The sequence below is a fragment of the Saimiri boliviensis genome, chromosome 2 (genome assembly GCF_048565385.1).
Source record: "Saimiri boliviensis isolate mSaiBol1 chromosome 2, mSaiBol1.pri, whole genome shotgun sequence".
Lineage (NCBI taxonomy): Eukaryota > Metazoa > Chordata > Mammalia > Primates > Cebidae > Saimiri > Saimiri boliviensis.
In genome coordinates, this window is record NC_133450.1 from 52,525,175 (window position 1) to 52,551,617 (window position 26,443).

General features: G+C 36.5%; 1 protein-coding gene across 4 annotated transcripts in view; it reads right to left on the minus strand.

Moving 5' to 3' along the window:
- The window catches only part of PRKD1 (protein kinase D1), a 350,894-nt gene that overhangs the window by 12,921 nt on the left and 311,530 nt on the right, over positions 1-26,443 (minus strand). For all 4 annotated transcript variants that reach the window (XM_039469407.2, XM_039469406.1, XM_074393281.1 and 1 more), the window contains 3 exons: positions 10,640-10,801; positions 9,984-10,082; positions 8,476-8,743 (listed from right to left, as the gene is read on the minus strand). In XM_039469407.2, the coding sequence (XP_039325341.1) occupies positions 8,476-8,743; positions 9,984-10,082; positions 10,640-10,801 (529 nt within the window). The remainder of the gene's footprint in view (positions 1-8,475; positions 8,744-9,983; positions 10,083-10,639; positions 10,802-26,443) is intronic.

Below are 26,443 nucleotides of genomic sequence, written 5' to 3' on the forward strand. Positions count from 1 at the left end.
AAACAACAGCTATATAATCAAGTCATATGTAGAGAAGAATCATTTAAGATATGTGTTATAATTCTGAGCAAATAAAGGAATGTAGAAAGAGAGAATTCATTTGACCTTCACACTTGACAGTTCCTCCTTGGATGGACATGATAGTTTAGAGACTTAAGATTGCATCTTTTTTCAATTGCTCAGTCACATTGCAGTGATTATAGAAAAAGAACTGTAAGCCAGGCGTGGTGGCTCAAGCCTGTAATCCCAGCACTTTGGGAGGCTGAGGCGGGTGGATCACGAGGTTGGGAGATCAAGACCATCCTGGTCAACATGGTGAAACCCCGTCTCTACTAAAAATACAAAAATTAGCTGGGGATGGTGGCACACGCCTGTAGTCCCAGCTACTCGGAAAGCTGAGGTAGGAGAATTGCTGGAACCCAGGAGGCGGAGGTTGCGGTGAGCCGAGATCGCGCCATTGCACTCCAGCCTGGGTAACAAGAGTGAAACTCCATCTCAAAAAAAAAAAAAAAAAGAAAAAGAAAAAGAACTGTAATCCTACAGGTCATGAGTGACTATTTACGTATAAATATTATATATTATTTCAAATTTTAGACAATTTTATACCATACATGGAAAAATTATAGTTATACAAAAGGTTGTACTCTGTTTACTCCATTTATCATTCATTCCATGCCGTTTTATTTTTTTTACAAAAGTTATTGAATGCACCTGATAAAAGATCTAAATCAGTAAAACAAGTACAAAAGGGAAGAAAAAAACCTTCTTATATCTCATTATTAGATCTGCTTTCTGGAAACTACTTATTTTAACTATTTAAAATTTTTCTTCTGATTGTCTCCATACCTCTAAATAATAAATGCAGTATCTTCTATACTTGTTTCATTGACTCAAAACTAGTGCTGCACAAAATGATCTATGAATCAGTGCTGGTCTGAACTGTTTATGATGAGATAAGTATATAAAGTCTATGATGAGATAAGTATATAAAGTGAGACTAAGTCTTTGAAAATTTTTATAGGTATTTAACATTGCTATCACATTTTAATTACATTTTATAAAGTACTAGTACATATGTTTAGAAATTAAAATAAGATAAAACTGGTCCTTGGTCACAGATAGTTTGAGAAGAATCACCTTAAAAAAGTGTGATTTCTTTCCATCACAGATGAATCATTTCACTCCAGTTTTCCCTATCATGTTGTTTTTCTCCTCCCAATTAATTTAGATATATTAAATTATTATACTGGCCACTTTTGTAACTTAGAATAGTGCCTGGCACACAGTATGGACAATACATATCTAGATACATAGACATAATATATATATATATAGATAATATATGTGGCATTTATTAAAAACTTTAAGCTTTTATGGTTAAATTGTATGTTAAATGAGACATATAAACACATGTACTAGCACTGATTCCCTTAGGCAGAATCCCATTATGAACTCCGTGGATGTTAATGCTCTTACAGTTCTCTTCACTTCTTTGTTCTCCTTATTCCTGGTGTTGTAGAAGTTTCATTATTTATATTCTTTTCATAATTACAGTTAAGTCAGACATGCTTGGTTAACAGATCATATACAATTTAAAATTGATAAACAATATGTGGAATAATTTATATACAATTATTAGCTGAGAAATTCTCTAGGTTACAACCCATATCTCCTACAGCCTCTAACCACAAATCTTTAAACCTATACCCAAAAAAGAATTTAAGTGTCAGAGAGATTCTCTTTTCCCATATTCCTTTATTTCATTTATTTATTTTTTTGAGATGGAGTCTGGCTCTGTCACCCAGGTTGGGGTGCAGAAGTACTTGCAGCCTCCGCCTTCTGGGTTCAAGTGATTCTCCTGCCTCAGCCTCCTGAGTAGCTGGGATTACAGGTACGTGCCACCACAGTTAGCTATTTTTTGTTATTTTCAGTAGAGATGGGGTTTCACCATGTTGGCCAGGGTGGTCTTGAACTCCTGACCTCAGGTTATCTGCCCATCTCAGCCTCCCAAAGTGCTGGGATTTCAGGCATGAGCCACTGTGCCCAGCCCTTACATTCCTTTATTTGCTTAAAATCATGACACTTAAGTTAGTTTCATCTTTATTATACACGACTTTATTACACAATTTTTTGTATTTCCCTGGAGTTTATAGTGTTTTCATCTTTATTCCTGACAAAAGACACTTGTGCTTCTTTTTGTATTCTCTTTATTTTCGTGGCAATCTATATTTGACATTTTGAAAAAATTACATGTCCTGATATTGTATATCTGATAAAAAAGATGATATAGATACAAAAAGATTTTAGAAATGACAGAAATTTATAAGCAATTTTATAAATTTTATAATTTATCTACCTCTGAATATCAGAAACTTAATTCAAAATTGTTTTAGAGCTTTATCAACTGTCAGTTATTTAAGGGGATCTGGGCTCCAGAGCAGCATTTTTGAATGGGTAGTCCATGAACCAGGGACTTCTTATACTCTCAGTGCAGAACGGCGGTTTAAGGGGGTGGCGCCTAGGAACCTCCCTTTTTAACTAGCTCCTCTAATTAACTGCTGGCATGCTAAAGTTAAAAAATGCCTGCTACAAATCTCTAGCTAGATCATGACAGTTTGTTTAAAATAAGACATTATCAAATAGGCTCTTTGGCAAAATTACTAGAAATCTCCTGCCTTAAAAATATTCTTGTTTTGACTAATAGCTAATTTTTCCATATCCCATTTCTAAGCTTTACACCCCTGTGACCTACTTCTTTAGTCACAGACTGAGTTTTGCTTGAAATTTTCTGGGATTTTTAGCATTGTGTGGGATTCACCCTTATGACATACCAGACACTACAAATATGAGGGATACCTTGATCTATTTCTTGTTTTTATTTTTAAAAATACAATGGAAGGAGGGGCACACTGGTAAATGATAAGGTGTAATTTTCCTTAGTTGTACCTGGTCATCTAAAAATATGTTTAAGTGATATTGAGCTGCCCTTTCCATAGATAAAGAAAATTTGCCTTATCAAGTGAATATTTGGTGCACGAGTTCTTTCAAGGAACTGAGAAGGGTAACAGAATGAATGTGCTGACCACTAAGCCTAATCTGGTATGAGATAAGGTTGGAGATGTGAGTGAGGCCATGTCTAATTACTGATGGGTAGTGAGGGATATACTGGATGATGACAAACGACCACTGAGACAGCCATAATGATGAAATGAAGTATGGTAGAACATACAACACTGCCTTGGGATAGACCGAAATATTCCCATACTCTTTCCCCATGATGAGCTAGACTCTCCTTTTCTGTTACTGTTTGTAAACATTCAATTCATGCTGGAATGTATCATTTGTATGCATGCATTTTTATATAGTTATATATGCATACCTATATATATGATGTATGTATTTTGTTACATATTATCTATAATGTATTTTATAATAATTTATATTACTTAACTATGGTAAGTACAGTTATACATAAATGCATTCAGTTATATAACTTCTTACACAATTGTAGTTTTATATACATGAATGCTTACATTGATAAAAAACTAAATACATACATACAGATAGAAAGACTATGTAAAGTGACTGGGAAATAGAAAACGATCAATGTTTAAACTAAAATAGACATGCCAATCATTGTGCTAAGCAGTTTCCAGCACAATCTCATTTAATACTTACAATTACCCAGTAAGGTAGGAATTAGCATCACCATACCAGAAAAGAAAACTGAGACCTAAGAGAACAAGTAATGTGGATGAGATCACCAAGATACTAAATGATACAGCTTGCAACTCAGTTCTTTATCATAACATGATCCTGTTTCCCAGTACTTTTAGAAATTACTAAAATTTCTGTTGCTATTCTAGCTCTATGCCTGTGAAAGCATTTAAAAAATTTAATGTGACAGGATGGCTAAATCCATTAGGAAGATAATCAAGAGCCTGTCAATATCCTGGTTAAGAGCATCTGCCTTGAAGCCAGTGGACAGGATTTGTACCCTGGCCCTACGCAGACAAGCTACTTAACCCTCTATGCCTGCATTACCTAATCTTTGAAATGGAAACAATAATAACAAGCTTTGTGTAAATACTCAAAGGCTGGGGTGATTAAACAAATTCACATATGTAGTGATTAGAGTAGTGCCTGGCTACAGGGCAAATGCTGTAAAAGTGTGAGCTATTCATATTTTTTCTTTCAACGTTTAATTAATTTTACAATCTCCATTTTACTGGAAACACAATTTGCTAGGTTTTCTTCAAATTTTCTCTCATTTTTCAAATCATACCTTATTTTGCATACAAAACATCTACTTTTATAAAGGACATCTGTTAATGCTTTTGTGTTTGTTTTTAGCCTATCATCTTTTCCCTGCAGGAACTTCCTTCTTCTCCTGGAGGTTGTCATCATCATCCACATGGCCAACCAGAGCCAGGCTCTTGGGGCGGCTGCATGATTGATTGTTCCCTAGGTTATCTAGAGAGTTAACCACAGCCAATCAGTGCCCCTTCCAGAGACTCTACAGCAGGCGTCCCCAAACTTTTTACACAGGGGGCCAGTTCACTGTCGCTCAGATCATTGGAGGGCCGCCACATACTGTGCTCCTCTCACTGACCACCAGTGAAAGAGGTGCCCCTTCCTGAAGTGTGGTGCAGGGGCGGGGATAAATGGCCTCAGGGGACCGCATGCGGCCCGCCTGCCATAGTTTGGGGATGCCTGCTCTACAGCTATAGAGAAATGATTACTCTTCCATTCTGAATCATGGACAATAAAGAGTAGCACATAAGCTTGGAGCTGCTAGGGTATCATTGCTTTAAGAAGTCATCATAAAGTAAAGCAGGGCTGAGAGACTGAAACATTAACACTTGAACTTTAAGATCCAGCTGAATCAGAGCTTTACTTTTTGGACTTCCCAGTTGTGTGAGTCAATAAAGTATCTTATTTGCCTAAGTTAGGGATAGGTTTATGTTATTTAAACACTAGAATACTGTTAATTCATTGATAAAGTATTAGCAAGCATATCTCCAGAATGCCGGTACTCAGCTTATTAAATCATCTTAGCAGGAATAATTAATGAGTACAATATTTCTATAGGTTCCTAAATATCAAGCCATAAAAATTAAGTACCCTTTTGGTATACAACAATAAATAATGTAAAGAATGGAGACAAATGACAAATGTTTTCCAGTCTAAATCCTTGATTTCAAGGTCTTGAAACCTTTCTTCATTCTCTCTAATGCAGAGACTAAAGCAAATCACTTATCAGAGGATTGTTGTGAGAATCAAGCAGCACAATGCTACTCAACCACTCCAATGCAGGGGTATTATATTGTATCAAGTCAACATCTACACTAACAGAAAAAACACATAGTAAAGGAATCTATAATTCTGACACATGTATGCATGTTATTAAGATCTTACCTTATAGCAACACTTTCTTTTGCTTTTTCATGCCAGGAAAAAATACAACTAGCAATATGTCCAAAGAAGACCAAGGAAACTTTCATATTGTTTCTAAAACGATACTATCAATCTTTGGTTACCAGCCAGGGCAAGTACTTAAGTGTTCTGCTGTCCTCCGCCTGATGCAAATTCTTGGCTCATCCCACACCTGCCTTTATAGATGCCTTTCATAACCTTTACCTCATTCAGTTTTTGCTAGAACCTTATTATGTAGGCGGGAATCATTTCCCATTTTGCAGATGAGGAAATGAAGCCCAAAGAAGGTAAGGATGACTACTCACAATGGCAGATAGGTCTCTGTCTCAAACTACTTGACTGTTGACCTTTCATTTTTGTCAGAATTATGGAGGTAGTTTGAGTTTTATTTCCTCGGATCTGAATTCTCAGTGTTTCTGGTGTGGTTTAAAAGTATCTTGATACTAAAAATTGATCTAATATCAGTTGTGACCACGCTGTGACAGATATTATTAATAGTTTTGCTGGTTTCTCAGGTCCTACATGCTTAAAATTAAAATTATTTGGTCTCAACTACATTATAACTTCTAATGATGAAATTATTTGTTCTTGATAAGATAATGGGATAGAACCTGAGCCAGCAATTACTTTTATGACACCTTAACTGATATTATGATATAATTTAACTAACTTTCCTCTATATTCAAGCATGAGTTCTGTTCATACATTGGCAGCTAGATAACTTTTTTTTTTTTTTTTGCCATTCAGAGCTTTAGTTTGAGTAACAGTATAATGCCTGTGCCTCCAAGGCAAGAGTGAGCCATAAGGAGGTACTGAGTCATTTGGAAAAGTGAGGGTTCTATCTCCCATCTGAGTTGATCTCCATATCACTTCATCTGAATGGTAGGAAATTTTTAGTGCTTAGACCTTTCTACAGCCAAGTAAAATCCTAGTCAAATATAAATGCCTTTTGAATTATCCTGCATAATTCCCTGTTGCTAAAATGCTATGTCTCTTTCTTTCCATTCTTCAGTGACTGGCCTAAATTCTATCTCCTCTGAAAGTAGAGTCCTAACTGGTCAAGTACACAGTGATTCTCCTTCCTCTGAACTTACAGGCCTTGATTTTCCACCTATGTAACAAGTCAAGGAAATAAATTATCATGTTATCCAATGTCACATAACTCATCTCTCCAACTAACATTCAAGTTCTTTGAAGCACGTCTGATATTCTTTCCTCTACTTTTGTATTACCTACCAAGTACGTATATTGTGATTTCCCAAAAACTGTTTCCTGAGCCTTTGATATCTAGTCTTCTAGAGTCTATTATTAGTGATATTTAAAAGTTCATAATTTATAAACATTTATTTCTGGTCTGAATAGGTTTTGTCTTAATAGGCTATATAGCTGCATAGTAAGTCAAATTTTCACAAAAGCAGAGAGAGGGACATCATTTGTTTCATTACTCCAAGAAAAAAAGTTTAAAAACATGAAGGTTATTTCCCAACATCCAATTTCTGTACAACAGGAAAGTGTCTGGTTGGCTTCAGTGATACTGCAGATTTGTATTCTGATAACAGGATCAAGTTATTTTACTGGATTTCTGGATTAGCAGTATCAAGCATAATGGTTAGCTCTACTTAGATGTAATGTTTCCTATCAAGGGTACTGGTCACAAGGTTATTTGATAATTCTCTTCACTCTATCTCCTGGGAAAGAAACATAATTACACTTTACTTTTCATCTTTGTTGAATTATGACAAATATTTAAATATTCTTTTGGCACACACAATAGTTCTTTTGTGGGCCACAGGTTCCTTTAAGATATATCCAGCTACCTATGATTTGCAACTAATTAGAGGATGTTAAAGGTTGGTGCTAATGGTACCTTAAAGCTCTGATAATGGATAGTGGTTGCCATTTAATACCATTAACAGTCTAAGAACTTAATTTATCCTAGGCAGTTTATATACTCTTTTCCCATTTCTATACCAACATATGCAGTAACAGGTATCACATAAGTGAGGTTTACAAATGTATTAGCCTTTTCACATGGTGAATATTTGAACAAACAGAATGAACCTAGAACTAGATATTGCCTCTAAACTAGAAAAGAAGTAGGGCTAGTGGTGAAAGGATGTATGTTCAGACAACCTGGGTATGAACTGTGCCCCTGCTACACACTAGCTTTGTATTTTGAGCAGTGGTGTCACTGCTTTTGCTCAGTTTTTTCACTTGAAATATAGCCATAATAATAACATCTATCTTATGAAATTTTTTATGAGAATTAAATACACTCCAATGAATGTTAACTGAGGAACTCCTTTCCGAAGTACTGAATGAGTCACTTTCTCTGTCCTGTAAGCCCCTGCAACTTCTTTTAAAACAATTGTGTTTTATTTAAGAGGAATGAAATACTTATTAAGAATATGGCTTTAAACAATGCAACATTGTCAAGGTAATTTATTCTAAAGAAATTATCAGAGATAAATATAGGAATAATACATCAAGATGTTATAATACTGAACATGGAGACATAACCTAAAAATTCGAGGGGAATGGCCAAGTAAAATATTATACATATTTTAATGCTAAAAACAAAATCAGTAGACAAAGAACTTGGTAAACTAATACATGTAATATGATCATTCAAGTATCAACTATCAATGTCATAACGTTCCTGTGTTGATAATAATTTAAAAGTTTTTAACACAGAACCAGGCACATATAAGTAAGCCCTTACAAATAATTCATTATTACCATTATATTAAGTTATAAATATTTATAAGTTCTAAGGAAATGTACCAAAATACATTCTATCTGGTTGTTCACTTACTTCATATATATATATATATATATATATATATATATATATATATCCCTAATTTCTGTTATATATATGTGTCCCACCCCAATTAATTTGTGTCTTTGTGTCTCCACTCTGGTGGGCACTTTACAATGAGCATTTATCAAGTAATAACTTACAATTAAATTCATTTAAATTAATAACATAAACACATAAGGATTAGATCATCATCATTTTTGAATGGAAGATATTACCTTCATGAGAGATCTCCTTCCAGGGATTTGGTGGATACATGAAAGCTGCATTCTGAATTTGGTCATGTATGTCTTCATCTTCATTAAATGGGAATGTACCACTTAGGCTTACATAGATGATGACCCCAACAGACCACATATCTAGAGACCGATTGTAGCCCTTGTTCCTTAAGACCTCAGGTGCCAGGTAAGCTGGGGTACCCACCACTGACCTCCGGAAAGACTTCTCTCCAATGATCCGGGCAAAACCAAAATCACAAAGTTTCACCTGTTGATAAAAGGGTTTGCAGAAATATTCAGTTTACAACTGTGTGTCTGTATGTCTTGGTTCAGATTCACCAGATACAACCATAATACTTTAAATACTTTCCCTTTACAGTAAATGATATGGATTTCTTAAATAGGTAGTTTCCATTTTAGGTATTTGAAGACAGTGGCTTATGTAGTGATACAAAATATGTTTTCATTCATAAAAATATCACCTAAACAGTCTCCCTTGGCAGGGTGCAGTAGTCCATGCCTGTAATCCCAGCACTTTGGGAGGCTGAGGCAGGAGGATTGCTTGAGGACAGGAGCTCAAGACCAACTGAGGCAACATAGTGAGATCCCCATCTCTACCAAAAATTAAAAAATTAGCCTGGCATGGTGGTATGCACCCGTAGTCCCAGCTATTTGGGAGGCTGAGGTGGGAGGATTGATTGAGCCTGGGAGGCAGAGGTTACAGTGAGCTGAGACTGTGCCACTGTACTCCAGCCTGGGGTGACAGAGTGAGACCCTGTCTCAAAAAATAAAAAATAAAAATAAAAAAATGAAAACAATTAAGTCTCCCTTCTCCAAAAACCGAGAGACAAATATGAAGGTAAGTGTACTCAGAAGTGGGTACTGTTGTTTACAAGGCAGGAAAACATTATGCAAATCAGGAAAGTGATGACCACTCAAGGGCTTATTATGAGTAGAGGGTGAAGGATAAGTACAGAGATGTGTCATGCCATCCACAATAATCCTCAAAATTAGCACTGCACTGGCACATATGTAGGCAGGACCAGAAGGTGTTAGGGAAGCAAGGCAGGACAGCCACCTCAGTCAGGCCATTTCAGATCTAGGGTTTCCTGTGGAGGTATTTGGTTTCCCACTCTCTAAGTTGAGGAAAGAAAAAAAAGTTTTGCCCTTGTCCTTGAGAACAACAATGAGGTTTAATATCTCGCCCATTAGTGAGCTGGTAACATCTCTGGGACTCAAGTGTTGTCACCTACAGGCTACTTCTGGAAAAGCCAAAAGGCAGAATGAGAAAGCACATTTGCGTATAATTAAGATAGGCTTCACCAAAAAGCCCAACTAACAAGACCACAGTTCCAAAGATACAAGGAGGTAACAAATGGATGAAAATGAATACAAAACACTTGAAACAAGTAAAGGTTTTAAGGGAAAAACAGAAGGTGACAAGATGCTACATGGAAGCTAGCAATGCTGTCAACTGGCTTTTTGCTGAGAGAGGCTTTTATACTTGCCTGAGGAAAAGGATCAGCTGATGCTAGCAACACATTTTCTGGTTTGAGGTCACAGTGAACAATATTTTTAAAATGAAGGTGCCGCAAAGCCACGAGTATCTATAAAGAAGAAAAATCGCCAAAATAATTTCATTCCAGTGTATGAATTTCAAAATGTCTTCTATCAGTTAAGAGGCCAAGAAAAAAAACTGACAATGAACATTCAAACTTCTTTATATTCAAGACCACTGAAATGAGCTGGATTTACATAGGTTTCTAAAGAAATTTCAATGAAAAAATTACATATGATGGTATTCATACAGCAGCCAAGACAGATGTAGATAAAGGACCTATGAAATCTAACAGGGATACCCATTCTTAAATATTATCAAAGAACCAAGACTAAGCCAATATACATTTAAAACTTTCGTGAAAAGTTTGAATACATGGGCCTGCCAACACGTTACTAATTTGGTACACTGATTAATATAGATATGAATGGACTCTGATTAATATAGATATAAATCACATAACACAATAAAGCCACTACAACCTTTTCTAGTGTAGTTTAGACTGGAAGTAGGGACTAAACAACAAGGCCAGAAAGCTGTAGTTAAACAGTGATAACATTTGATATTAAATACTAAATTTTTTTCTGTCTCTAATTGATTTCTTACCTGAGTAATTAAAAACTTCGTTATGTGCTCTGGCAACCTGCCCTTTTCACTTGACAAGATCATCTCCAGCATGTCTCCATGGAGTTTTTCCATAACAACAAACACTCTTTCAGGCGTCTCAAACATACACTCCAAATTTACAACACCAGGGTGATGAAGGTTCTATTAAAGATAAATAAAGCACTTGAAGAAAATGAGTTTTTTGATACTGTTTGGCAAGCTTGCTGATTATACAAAACTGTTCAAGCTTAAAGCTACAGAGAAACCCACACTTAAGATTTTTAACACCTCTACATTCCACATGTGCTGCCTTGTATTTTTGAAATTCTTACGTCTCCAAAAAATACATCTTTACTTTCCATGCATAGCGAAATTACTTCTATGTAAAAAATCCAAGTTCCAGCACAGTGAATTGCTAATTAGGTTTTAATTAGAATACCATATTGAGAAATCTATAATTTCTTAGGATCATCCCCAATATTAAACATATTGTCCTAACTAAGCATACTAGGCTATTTCCATACAACTGGTAGAAATCTAATGTAGTAAAGATGAAATTTATACTAGTAGTATATTGGGCTGTGCATTGATGAAGTACCTTAGTCAAAAAGTTCTATAAATGCTCCACTACTGGAGGCTGCAGTAGTTTTTGACAGCAGCTCTTATACTAAGTGAAGACCATAAAAACAGCAAAAAATATATAGAGAGAGAGCTTTTGCTTTGTCCAGTATACCATCCTAACTGCTTGATTTTCAAGCACTCAATAAATATAGTTAATCCTTGAGAAACACAAATTTGAACTGCATGGGTCCACTTACATGTGGATATTTTTCAATAAGTACAGTTGGCTTTTGGTATCTGTGGGTTATGCATCCACAACCAAATGAGGATTGAAAATACAGTGTTCATGGGATACAAAAACCTGAGGATATGGAAGACCAACTTTTCTACAGGTGGGTTCTGCAGAATCAAATGTGGGATGTAGGTATGCATGGGTTTTGATATCTGGGGTGGGGGTTCTGGAACAAATCCCACACAGATACCAAGGGACTACTATGTTTCCACAATCAAGTAATGACTAGTCGTGGTAAGCAGCCTTGCACTTGACAAATTAATTGCCTCATGTGTCAAGGACAATTACGCTTAGCATTAGATGGTCTTTTGTAATAATGCTTAAATCTGAATTGTTCTTCCGGGTCATCAACAAATGCCTTGGATCATTTGACCTTTATCTTTTTTCTCTGCCAACAACAAATCTGAACACCACAAAAATAATTATATTCCACTTATATTCCAATGAGCAAGAAAAGAAAAAAATCATCATGAACAAAACCTACCTAAACAAAAAAAGCAGGAACTAACTTAAATGTGCTAACAGCTGAAGAGAGAAAAAAATTAAATGCTTCTTTATTTTAGAAAAGAAAATCTCAGTGAGTGATAAAATTGTACGTAAAATGAAATTTAAAACCTGAAATGGCTCACTGTTCAGAAACCTCACAGATGGATGCTGGGTGGTGAGCAGCAGAAGGCCTTGTGGGTGAGTCTACATTATTGTAGTTGTCCTCTCACTACCCATTTGCAAGGAAAGGCTGGCATCAACGGACAGAGCCAGGCTATGGCTAGCAGGAGCTCCGATGATGATAACTTGTTTCTTAGAGAATCCTTTTCGTACTTTGCCCATTTTGATTTCTGCCTCAGACATCTGATGGTCTCTTTGATTCTGATGCCTTGGGGTCAAATCATACAGCATAATGGAGACATGGAATTGCAAGATTATGAATGTGATCCGAGCAGATGCCTGCAAATCTACCCAATAGCTTTTTACCTCTAAAGGGCTAGAGTCATTTTTCTTCAAACGGTTGTACTGTTAACTGGTCAAATCTGATTACTTTGGATAGACCTCACCTCCCAAGTTGCTCTCTCCTGGTCAGAGCTGAAGCAGATGGAGAGAGGGTGGGGTTCACAAAGCTTATATTATCAGCTCTCTTACTTTATTTTTCCTGACTACCTGCAAATAAGACCAGATAGCCAGATGGCTTTGACCACCATGGGAGGGCCAGATTCTAAGGAGGAGACTCATATGACTATACACACTTGTTTGGTGGGCACCACAGAACATGTAATAGCACTGTTCATATCATTTTCTTTGCCTTATATGCCTTCCCCTGTTAGAGAAGCCATGATGACTACACAGACCACTGGCCTCTGAATTGCCAAAGGTCTCAGCTGTATTCTTCATCAGTAATCATAGCATGAGCTCTAAGGATTCCATGAGAGAGTTTGTCTAGAGCTATGATTCTTCTAGGACAAGTCTACTACGAGATGTGGGAAGTACACTTTCCTCTTTGAGTATCTTCTTCATTGATTCTTTTATTTTTCTGTTTAATATAACTTTAAGCACTTTAACAGTGTTCTGAGGAGTCTGACTTCCTTAAACGGCTAAGCCTTGCAGTATGGGTGAGAAGCAGAAGCAACAAATAGGAAAGGGGCAGACCAACAAAAGTAGACAGCAAGGGTAGGTATCCTTTGTGTAGGCAGAGGAAAAACTAGTATGAAGAAGAGATAAAGATTAAGGGAGAGTGACCTTGGGGGCCCAGGGAGGTCAGGGAGAACAGGAGTGGTGTTGGAGCTGCACAGCCTGCTGCTTCTGCTGCTCTGAGGCTCTGAAAGTTGGAAAAGAGGGGAGAGTCACAATGACTGGAGAGCCTTCCTAGCTAAATTATCTGAATGATGTGAATCATTATGTGCCTCTACCTGTATTCCTCTAAGTACATGAGTTTTACTTTTTTTTTTTTTTTTTTTTTTTTTTGCGATGAAGTTTCACTCTTGTTGCCCAGGCTGGAGTGCAATGGCACGATCTCAGCTCACTGCAACCTCTGCCTAAGGAGTTCAAGCAATTTTCCTGCCTCAGCCTCTCGAGTAGCTGGGATTTGCGCTACTACACCCAGCTAGTTTTGTATTTTTAGTAGAGATGGTGTTTCTCCATGTTGGCTAGGTTGGTCTCAAACTCCTGATCTCAGGTGATCCACCCGCCTTGGCCTCCCAAAGTGCTGGGATTATAGGCGTGAGCCACTGCACCCAGCTAGTACATGAGTTCTTAGAGGTACTAAAGTCCTTCACTTAATTTATTCCTTTTTCTTACTCCACAACATGACATGAGGTGCCCCTGTCCAGAGGCTAGAACTTTAATACATGTTTGCTTCCAGAGTTGGGGTATTCGCAGAATCTTCTAGGTCAAAAATAAGGGACAGATTTAATATTAAGAGTGTTCATTGTCAACTATTTTGTGCCTCGTTCATTGTCAGCTCTGAAAGGTAAACGTCCTCTAATAACATCTTGATGAAAAGGATAAGAGAACATTTTGTTATTTCCCAATAAAGGTCTTTGAATGTGGTTAGACATATAGATTTTTTTTTTTTCTTTTTCTTTTTTTTGAGACGGAGTTTCGCTCTTGTTACCCAGGCTGGAGTGCAATGGCGCGATCTCGGCTCACCGCAACGTCCGCCTCCTGGGTTCAGGCAATTCTCCTGCCTCAGCCTCCTGAGTAGCTGGGATTACAGGCACGCGCCGCCATGCCCAGCTAATTTTTTTTTGTATTTTTAGTAGAGACGGGGTTTCACCATGTTGACCAGGATGGTCTCGATCTCTTGACCTTGTGATCCACCTGCCTCGGCCTCCCAAAGTGCTGGGATTACAGGCTTGAGCCACCACGCCCGGCCGACATATAGATTTTAAAAAATACATATTCAATGAAAACATCAGACTCAAGGCCAAGTATACACAAGTGATATAAAGAAGTCTTAGAAAAGTTTAAACTTGTACCTTCATTTCACTTGGCCCTTGCTCTCTTATGAGCATATTTATACTTTACAGAAGTACGTATTGAATGACAGCTAAAAAAAATCTTCCCAGTAGCAAAGTGATTTTGCTTTATCTGAATAGTTGATATAAAACAAGTATATTTTAACATTTATTTATATATGGTTGAGACAAGGCCATCATAGATACTTACTTATGAACTGTATTTATTTTGCATTGAAAAAAATGACTAAACTTGTTTTTATTTGATAATAACAAAAGAAAATAAAACAGAATATATAGATCATGCGTTATTTAGTTAAACTTCTTATACTGTACAGATAAGAATATGTCATTAGCCTAGATAATATATTTGAAGACTGGAAATAAGAAAAAAGTTCTAGCTATTATTTCTCTATTTTCATGTGTAATTATTCTATTATTCTCAATACCTTAGGTACGACTTTAAGATAAATTCAATCAAGGTGGTCCATGTGACTTTTCATAAAGTTTTAATTTTTCATATAAATATGAAAAAGCCTTTTAACTATTTCCTCCTAATCTCAAAAGTAACAGAACTATTAATTATTTTAAAATGGCAAGAAGACTGAAACCTCAACTATGGCATAGTGTGCAAAAAGATTTTTGTCCAACTTCTCAGGCTTTACACAGAAATGCAGATAAATTTCATGGCAGAACAAGCTACTACAGGACTCTCTGGCCATCTGTTTGTTGCATTTAAGTAATTTAATTTTCAGGAAATGAAACATTTGGCCAAGTACAGGAAAAAATAGTGTCCATTCACACATAACAGATTGATGACATATCCATGGGGTGAATATAAGTTGTTTCAAAGCCTGGGAGGAAATATCATTTGTAGATCAAGACAAAAACTCTCCTGACCCACGTTGCCTAGAAAATGTGTATATAATCAATGAAAAATCACTAGAAGCAAATGCTTTTATAAATGTAATATCTCAAGAAAATAAAGAACTAATTCTAATTTTTTGTTTATACATACATTCTCATTTATATTTTTTGATTTGTGTTAAAGGACATTCTTTGATATTGATATCTAAGTACTAATATTGTTTTAAGTCTAACATTGTTGCTTTATTGTAAATCTAGAGTTTATAATTCATTCTATATATGCAGTTTCCACCTTCTACCTTTAGGATTATTCTACTCAAACATATGAGAGATAGGAAAGAGAAGAATTAGATTCATTCAACCTATCTTTTAAACAGGTCTTTAGGAGCAATTCAGCTTTAATATGGGGATCCCTAATTTTTTCTTTTCTTTTCTTGAGACAGAGTCTCGCTCTGTCTTCCAGGCTGGAATGCAATGGTGTGGGCATGGTTCACTGCAACTTCTGCCTCCTGGGTTCAAGCGATTCTCCTGCCTCAGCCTCTCCAGTAGCTGGCATTACAGGCGCCAGCCACCATGCCTGGCTAATTTTTGTATTTTTAATAGAGATAGGGTTTCATCATGTTGGCCAGGCTGGTCTCAAACTCCTGACCACGTGATCCGCCCACCTCGGCCTCCCAAAGTGCTAGGATTACAGGTATGAGCTGCTGTGCTTGGCCTAATTTTCTGTCAAAGACCAAACTGATTTAGTTCATAGTGAGATAGATAAACTAAATACAAAAGTGATAAGCCTAGGATCTAAATTCTAAATGGCATACAAACCAGAAGGAAGAATATTCCATTATACAATACTACAGGTGGGGGCATGAGGTACAGTACTGTAGCAGTGGCCTTGTTGACTTTCATTCCTGCCAGTTTGCCAGGGTCAAGAGAAGAGCACACCTTCTTATCCATTTTCTAATTACGGTCTCTTACAATTTATGCTTCATGTCATGGTCTTAGAAACCACAATCCTTTAATGCCTTCTTAAGGGGAAATAGACTACACTTACCTGATAGAGACTAAAAAGTCATTTGGCAGAGAACAGACAATCATAAAGGTACTTGTTACAAGATAATTACCAAATTGATCAGGCAAGCTCTCCTAAATTCCACAATCTTATATTCAGTTGTCTTTTGGGTATGTTCACTTAAATGAAAGAGGTTCAACAATGAAATTAGTGTCTTTCCACCCAAACTTATTCTTCTGTTTCTTCGCTTGGTGAATGGTGAATCACCTAGGTTAGAAACCTTGACCTCATCCTAAATGATAACTTCTCTTTCATTTCCAACCCACTGGTCTCTATTAATAGAGTCCAGCTCCTTCATCTCTCACACTGACCCCTTACCTTCCTCCTCACCATTACTGCCTTGGTTTGAGCCCTCACCTCTTTCCAAGGGATATGCCACAGCATCCCAACTGATCTTGCCTTAGGTCTTGTTCTCCAACCCATTCTTCAAAAGGCTGCCACTGTGATCTTCCCAAAGGTGATTCTGATGCTACCATCTTGCTTCAAGCTGACAAGTGAAACACCACTAACTTCTGGATAAGGTGTCTACCCTTAGTAAGGCACATGAAACCCTTCAAAATCAGCTCCCTTTTCTCCTTCTGCTTAAGTATTTCTCCAGTTTCTTCTTTTCTTCACCCAAATAGCCACTTTTTACTGCCACCCTAAAGCCATTTTTATAACAAGCCACTCTCTCCTTTCTGTGCTTTCATACATATTACCCTGCAGCCTGAACACTAACATTTGCTTACTGTGAATATTCAGTTGTCAGGTAGCTTTCATGGACTCTCCCAGTCTGTCTTGGACGTCTCTCTACTCTCAGAGTCTTTGGTGTAAATCCCGTTCATAACACTTATCCTATATATTTAGTTATTGGGAGACCTATTTGTTTTACTTACAAGACTACAAGCTCTACAAGGGCTATAATTTATCATTTGGTATTCTTAGTCAATGTAATTCTAGTGCCTGGTACATACTAAATATTCAACACAAGTTTGTTAAATTTGATTGAAAGATGAAGACTCACTATTTCTACTTACTTTTCATTACGTGAATACTATTCTTTAAGATATTTATAGCTTTTAGATATGCTAGTACATTTTTGACATATTTAGTGACAATACATTTTGCATCAAATATTATACATAGTAATAGCCTCTCCAGAAAAAAATACAGTACATGACTTTTTAATTGAGTTCCCTTAAATCTGTTAGTAGGAAATTTCAGGATTCTGACGACAAATATGATCATTAGTAATTACTTTTTTTTTTTCTTTTTTTGAGACAGATTCTTACTCTGTTGCCCAGGCTGGAGTGCACTAGTGCAATCTTAGCTCACTGCAGCCTCCCTGTCCTGGGTTCAAGCGATTCTCCTGCCTCAGTCTCCTGAATAGCTGCAAATATAGGTGCTCACCACATGCCTGGCTAATTTTTGTATTTTTGGTGGAGACAGGGTTTCACCATGTTGACCAGGCTGGTCACCAACTCCTGACCTCAAGTGATCTGCTGGCCTCAGCCTCCCAAAGTGCTGGGATTACAGGAATGAGCCACTGCACCTGGCCAGTAATGACTTTTATGATAAATACTAGTAATATGGATGTGACTCTCAGAGATGCCACTGCTGATGAGTTGCAATGATTTCCCTAGGCCCAAGGATATGACAAAGATAGTCTCTTCTACTTTCCAGGTACAACCTCTCAAAATCTACCAGTTTTGATCAGAGTTTTTGTAAAGATTTCAACACCTTTGATGAGAAGAAACATGATTTTCCTATCCAGGAGACTGGTATTGATTTTATACGTAGCTCTTAATAAGGAGATACTCGAGATTCAGATCATTCTCAAAAGCCACAGGAAACAGTTACCAGCAAGAGGTAAGCAAAGTAGCAGCACAGTCAGGATAATCCCTTCCCTCCATGCCAACCCTCCTTTACATTGTGAAAACCTTATTATGATTCCATCCTGGTCCTGAGGATGAGAATAAAGAATTGAAAATGGCTATTCAAATGATAATGATCACCATACCTCTTTTTTCTCTTACTTAGAAAAGGTCTTTCAACTCCTCTTATTTTTTTTATTTAACCCAGAACAGGTATGACTACAAGGAAAGCCTGGAAACCTGGAGCTTAATTTCAGGAGCAAGTTATCTGAAGACAGACCAGATGGCCTGAGTTTGAATTCCAGCTCTGCCTCTTCCCAGCTTCTGCCTTCCGGTGAGTTATCTAAACTCTCTGAGGTGCTTCCAATTCTTTCGTAAAATGGGATGATAATAATGTGTCAACTCATAACAAAGTCAGGTCTTATTATTTAATGTAACAAAATACTTGGAATTATGCCTGGCACATAGTTAGGGTTAGTTACTACTACTGGGTAAATTTTATGGCATTTAAAAATGATTTGGGTTAAATGTCCCTCTTTAGTTTGATAACTGAAAGTTACAGTCGGGCACAGAGAAAAAACCTCCTTCAACATTTCACCCAACAGAGGCTCTATCAGATTAAGTATGAAATGCCACAGACCTACACCTTTTAGTTAGTCAGTCCCCATCTTTCCCCTTACTATATGTGTGTTTTTTTAAGCAACAAATTTATTATCTCACAGTTCTGCAGGTCAGAAGTCTGGTGAGCTCAGCTGCTTTCTCTGGTCTGGGTTTCATAAACAGAAATCAAGTTGTTGGCAAGCTGCTCTCTTATCTGGAGGCTCTGAGGGAGAACCGCTTCCAAGCTCATTCAGGTTATTGACAGAATCCAGTTATTTGGGCTGCAGGGGTGAGGTCCCTGTTTCCTTGCTGGCTGTGAGCTAAGTGTCTCTCTCAGCTCCCTGAAGCTGCCTGAATTCCTCATGACGTTGCTCCCCACATCTAACCAGCTGCTGTGTGTTGAGTCCTTCTCACACTTCAAATCTTCGTGACTCCTTTCGCTGCATCTCTTCGGCTTCCAGCTGGAGAAGGTGCTCTACTTTTAGGGGCTCATGTGACTAGATTGAGCACACCTGAATAATCCAAATGACTCTTCCTATTTTAAGGTCTGAAACCTTAATTATACCTGTAGAGTTCCTTTTGACACCTAAGGTAACATATTTATTGGTGCCAGAGATGAGAGTGCAGACATCTTTGGTGGGGAGTGGGTGTGCTGGGGGGCATTCCACCAACCACACCATACAAAGCCTCCACTATTTGGTCTGCCTAACACATTCCTCAATTCTAGAGCAGAAATATGAAGTCTTTGTCCTTTGGAACTGAGGGAAAGTGTTCACAAACAACTGTAATAAAATATATTTATTAGTTATATTATTTATTTATAAATGATCATATTCAAATATACTCAGACGCAAAGTGAACACTATAAAGACATCCATGTATCAGTCAATCTGGATGCATCCATTTTGCCAATCTGGATCCATCTACTTTTCACACCTTGCTTTTTTTCTTTGGATGTATCTTCAGATGGAAGACAGTATCTATTTATGAAGACATATAAGGCTTCATAATTTATTGGAAATTGTAATAATTTCAAATAATACAAATTAAAGAACAAAAAGATGACAATATAACAAAACAAAAAGAATACTCATGCTTTATCCTCATTTAGTGAATGAAAAAAAAATTTCAGGTAATCTTGTGCAACTTACTTAATTACCATTATAGTTCATTAGTATTTTATATTAACATAAAAATATTTTATTCTTATGCTGATATATAAGGGAAAGATGAATGAAATTGAATGGGAAAGGTCGGCTGCTTTTTCTCATAGAAAATTAAAAAAAAATGAAGCCCAAATTACACATTTTTCTTAAGGATGCTTACTTTCTCCCTTTTGTCTTGTTGCCAACCCTTGGGTATTTTCAGGATACTCTGTAACTTACTTATGAAGATGTTTTACTATAATAACATAATTATTTCCCATCATGAGGCACCTTGCTGTGTTTTCAGACTTCAGTGATGATAGTGGTGCTTCAACTTGAGAGCAATAAGGGAAAGGCTGTGTATTGTATCACATGAAAGTTCTACTGATCTTAAGTGAGAACAGAGATCATTTGGTCATTGCCTATGAACACGTCCCCATTTCATCTTTGTTGGCAAAAAGTTTACAATTAAAACAGGCTCTTTCTTCAGTAATTATCTTTTGGTGGGTAGCATGCTTTGAGAAATTTCATCTACAACATTTTAGAAATTCATATTGATATTAACTTAGAACAAAATAATGTTAATATGTTCCTATGTACCATCAGAGTAATAAACCCACACAGCATGACTTCAACAAGACCAAACAGAATAATCTACCTTCTTGTGAACAGGTATCACTTGTTGACTGTTATATCAATGAGGTCATAATCAAATTTAACTCACTGAATTCTGAGAGTTCAGAAATTCTCAGATCATTTCTATTAAGAACTGTTTTCTGATACCGTCCATTGGAACTAGAGTATAATTATACTTTTGTTGTGCCTCTAACTTGCAGAGATTTATCTTGGTTTAATATAGTTCAGAATTTCCTAGAAGAAAAAGTAAGTTGAAGTATCTCTATTAACTGCTAATGACAACAGATATATTGTGCACTCGTGTCAAGAAAAGGAGTCAACTTTTAGCTGGCTAGCTCATCATGCACAATGTATGATTACAATTGTTTCATCCTAAATTAGTTGTAAGTCCTGTGCATTCTATCAAGTAAAACTGGCCCCAAGGGTTGGGTAGAGGGGAGGAACAATTCAATGTTTGTATGGCAAAAAAAAAATCACTTGAGGACTCATATCTATTCGTGTGTGTGTGTGTGTGTATTTAATCCACAAATATGTATAAAATATATATACATATTTTTATTTTTTGAGACAGAGTCTCGGTCTGTCAGCAAGGCTGAAGTGCAGTGGCACAATCTTCATTCACTGCAACCTCTGCCTCCCAGGCTCAAGCAATTCTCCCACCTCAGCCTCCCAAGTAGCTGGGACTACAGGTGGGCGCCACCGAACCTATAGCTAATTATTTTGTAGTTTTAATACAGACAGGGTTTCACCATGTTGCCCAGGTTGGTCTCGATCTCCTGGCCTCAAGTGACCCACCCACCTCAGCCTCCCGAAGTGCTGAGATTACAGGCATAAGCCACCATGCCTGGCTAAAATCCATGTATATTCATAAACCTATCCACATACCTCACAGTCATTCTTCATTTCATACATTCTAGAAATGATTCAATCTAGATTTAGATCCAGGATTGCTGCAGACACATGATAAATATAATGAGTCCTCTCTTTTCCCTATAAAAGGACAAGTAGCTAAATGTAGAGGGGTGAGAGGAGTTTGCAGAAAGCAACACTTATAAATACTCTTCCATCATCTTTCATTTTTTTCTAGCCTTTTTTGACTTTTCCACATAGAAATAATATAAAAATATTTGACATTTTCTACCTATCACCAGGCATCCTTCAGAAAAGATGAATGGAAAATTTTAAAAACAAAACCTATCAAGAAAATGAGAAAAAAAAAAAGCCACAGACTGGGAGAAAATATTTGCAAAAGACAAATGTGATTTGGAAATATTATCTAAAATATACAAAGAACTATGAAAACACAACAAGAAAACAAACAGCCAGATTAAAAAATGGGCCAAAAACCTTAACAGATCCCTCACCAAAGAAGACAGGCAGATGGAAAATAAGTATATGAAAAGTTGCTCAATACCACACGTCAGGAAAATGCAAATTAAAATACCAGTAAGATATCATTACACACCTATTAGAATTGCCAAAATCTGGAATTCCGACAAGGCCAAATGCTAGCAAGGATGCGGAATAACAAAGAACTTTATTTCATTGCCGGTGGGAATACAAAATGACACAGCAACTTTGGGAGACAATTTAGTAGTTTCCTACAAAACCAAACATATACTTAATATACTACCATACTTCTCGGTATTTTCCCAAATAAGTTTAAAATTTATGTTCACACAGATACCTGCAGAGATACTTATAGGAGCTTAATTTATAATTGCCAAAACTTGGAAGCAACCAACCTGTCTTTCAGTAGGTGAATGGACAAACTGTGGTATGTCCAGACAAAGGAATATTAGTCCCCCAAAAAACTGAACTTTCCAGCCATGAAAAAAAAAACATGGGGAAAACTTAAATGTATATTACTAAGTGAAAGAAAGCAATCTGAAAAGGCTACATACTATGTCGTTCCAGCTATGTGACATTCTGGAAAATAAAACAAGAGAAAACTATGTTGACAATAAAAAGATCACTGGCTGCCAGGGGTTGGGCTAGATAATGGTTGAATATGTGAAGCGCAGAGGATTTTTTAGGCCATGAAAATACTCTGTATGATACTATAATGGTGGATATATGTAATCATACATTTGTCCAAGGCCATGGAATGTTCAACATCCATGATGTAACCACGATGTGTACTATGGACTTTAGGTAATTATGATGTGTTAAGGTAGGTTCATCCACTGGAACAAATGTACCACTGTGGTGGGAGATATTCATGGGGGGGAAGGCTACACACGCATGAGGGCAAGGTGTATATGGGAATCACTGTATCTTCTTCTTAATTTTGCTGTGACACTAAAATTGCTCTAAAAAATAAAGTCTTTTAAAAATATCTTTAGATAAAACAAACAAACAAAAAAACCAAAAAACCCCTTTAAACAAAACAAAATAAAATCTCTTTAAATAAAAATATCTCTTTAAATAAAACAAACCCAACAAAATCTAGATGCCCTAAGCCCACCATCTGGGTATTAATGCTTATATATGTTTGAATCTGATAATGTAATTTTAGGGGGTGGGGGAAGTGAGAACTTGAGAGACTCACAAAGCAAAGATCTCGTACGCATGCCTCCTAGTGCCCACCTTCTAACTCCCTACCAAGGTCAAAAGAGTGTCATGTTGGAGAACCAGCAAAGAAAGGCCACAAAAAAAGAAAATTAATGACTAACCAATACCTTTTTTAAAAAATTGGTATTAATAAACATTGCATTCTCCAAATATGACCCCCTTCCCTTCATACCATTATTGGATTTGTGTTTAGGAGAAAAACAAGATTGAAAGTGTGAATTATTGGGCCAGGCACGGTGGCTTACACCTGTAATCCCAGCACTTTGGGAGGCCAAGGCACGTGGATCACCTGAGGTCAAGAGTTCAAGACAAGCCTTGTCAACACAGTGAAACCCCATCTCTACTAAATATACAAAAATTAGCTGGGCATGGTGGCAGGCACCTGTAATTGCAGCTACTCGGGAGGCTAAGGCAGGAGAATCACTTGATCCCGGAAGGCAGAGGTTGAAGTGAGCTGAGATTGCACCACTGAGCTCCACCCTAGGCAATGAGAGCAAAATTTCATCTAAAAAAAAAAGTATGAATTATTACAAATTGAAAAATGGAGCAAATATCCCCGATTTTTCTTCTATTTGGCATCAAATCTCTGGAAATGAAGACACATCTGGAAAACTTTATTTACTGTTAATCTACCTGGCTGGAAACAGTAACATTGGATTTTAAGTGTAATTTTTAAACAAATCCTATTACTATAGTACAGCTTCTATATTTAGATGTCAGCACACCAAAAAGCATAATATTCCATGATGATGTTAACTAATGTGTGCAGACACATAATTCTTTGGACGTATTACATACCACATAATGGGAACTGAAGTGAGCATGTAGGGTCTACTTGACAAGGTTAGAAGACAGAATATTATGGGCAAAAAGTCAAATGGTAATATCTTACATCTGTATAACATTCTGTGGCAAAATGAGTTTAACTGACATACTCTCAAAATTAAACTAGTTTTCAATTATGGGATTTCTCAGAATTGTTAATAAGTAAAAGGCTGCTTTTACTTCTAAGACGTGAATGACCTGGATACAGTACATAGACAACGTTTTCCAAATTTTCTTGATGAAAAAATGTATTATCACCTCTTCTATGAAGGAGCTCAAAAGACTAGGATTCTTTGAAAAATATGTTGGGAAATAACGATTTTTAAAATGCTTTCTATAGTATTTAATTTAGTCCCCAAGACACTCCTATGAAGGAAACAGAACAAGTCAGCATGATTTCTAATGCATAGTTAAGAAAACTAAAGTTGAAAGAGATTTACTAAAAAATGGAAAATTTTTACTTGAAACCTGGACTTTTGACACTAACTTTTCACTATGAATTAACTTCTAACAGATGAATATTTGGAAAATTTTCTAAATTAATTTTCCTTTTCTTATAATAGTTGTTTTATTTTTTCCTGTATTTTAGACATATATACATAATCTACACTTTATTTTTGGAACATACAACAGACAATAAGACTTCCTTAGGGCGCTAAAACATATCTTGCCTATAGAAACAATTTCATAAAAATTCTTCAGGTAATAAAATGCAAGGAAAAAAATGTTTGAAGAAATATATTTGATGAAACAGAAATATAAACCAACATCTCAATGCACACTAAAGGAGAAAGTACCCACATTTTGCACATTTTTCTCTAGAGAAATAATTGATTTCTTCATGATTTAAAAAGAAGTCTCCAGTTTCCAAAAAATGTCATTTTCCCACCCACACTTAGCAATATTATTCTCTGCTTTTCTACCATAATTATCTCTTCTCTACTTACTCCTGATCGTCCAGAAGATATATATTTAATCTTGCTTCATCATGACAAGTTACCTTGTTTTTTAGACACAAAAGAATGATGGTAAGAAATGCTTTATTCTTTTACTGGCACACCCTGCAAATCTGAATCCCCTGGTTCCTTTAGTTGTGGCTACATATTTCATTCAACAAGTATTTACTGAGTGCCTTCCAGGGGCCAGACATTATGCTAAGGCATGTTCAGCCCCACCCCACTTAAAAAATTTTCTTGCCTTTAAACGTTCTTCTCTGTAATATGTAATCCACAAATGCTGATCTGATCATAACAATTTCTTTTTGAAAACTTCTCAATAATTTATCATTGCCCAGACATAATAAAATCCAGCTGACTTGGTAACATATCAAATGTTCTCCATGAACTCAAACTAAGCCCATTTCCTGGTCTTACTGCAGGCTTTGTCCCACAAAGGAGTCTCCAAACTAAGGACGGCATACTTTTGGAGAGCAAAAAGATGTTTTAAGAGATATGTGAGCACAGAGATGGTTTTATGAAAATCTATTTTGTTTACATTTGTATTCCTATGATGTGGAACATGCTGGGCATTCGACAATTATAGTTTGAATAACACATGTGTGAATGAATCCTAACAGTCCACACATACTCTTCTAATGCAGATTTGTCTAAGAATATCCTGTGGTCTGAAAATTTTCCATCCCCAAGTTTGCTTTCACGATGATTTTTCTCCTGCTTTCTAAAAGGAAGGGATGCATGCCATATATTCCAAATATCACTAGGGCGCTTTGCCATGGGAGAAAAATACTTTCTTCCATGGGGAGAACAATAATGGGAAAATTTGATATACTGTGTTGGTATGAAGTGAATGACCCTAATGAATTGGAAATCAATTCTTTTGCAACTTAGTTTCTAATACATGCTCTCAACAATAAAGAAGGATTTAATGGATTTATAAACAGAGGGAGAATTAAAATAAACCTCTGAAGAGAAATATAAATGACTGAGGTTATTTTTTTGCTTACAACTAAGCTCCTACCTTTTTAAAAAAGGAGTAAAATTATTTCTGAACCCTATCTCACTTGAGCAATAAGTAATATTCACTCACCAATTTATAAACTAAATTTAAAAATCAATTTCATTAATTAATGTATTTCCAGTAGCATTTCAATTTTTATGTTATACAAGCATAAAGATTTACAGAATATTTATCTTACTGAATAACATCTATACAGTTATATAAGTAATAACTAACAATAGTTATAATAATAAATTAATCCAGGACAATATTTTAAACATTTAAAATGTTGCTGTCAAGAAATTTAAAAATACACAGTTTCTTTTTTTGAGACAGAGTCCCGCTCTGCCGTCCAGGCTGGAGTGCAGTGGCGTGATCTTGGCTCACTGCAGCCTCTGCCTCCAAGGTTCTCCTGTGTCAGCCTCCTGAGTAGCCGGGACTACATACATGCGCCACCAGGCCCAGCTAATTTTGTGTGTGT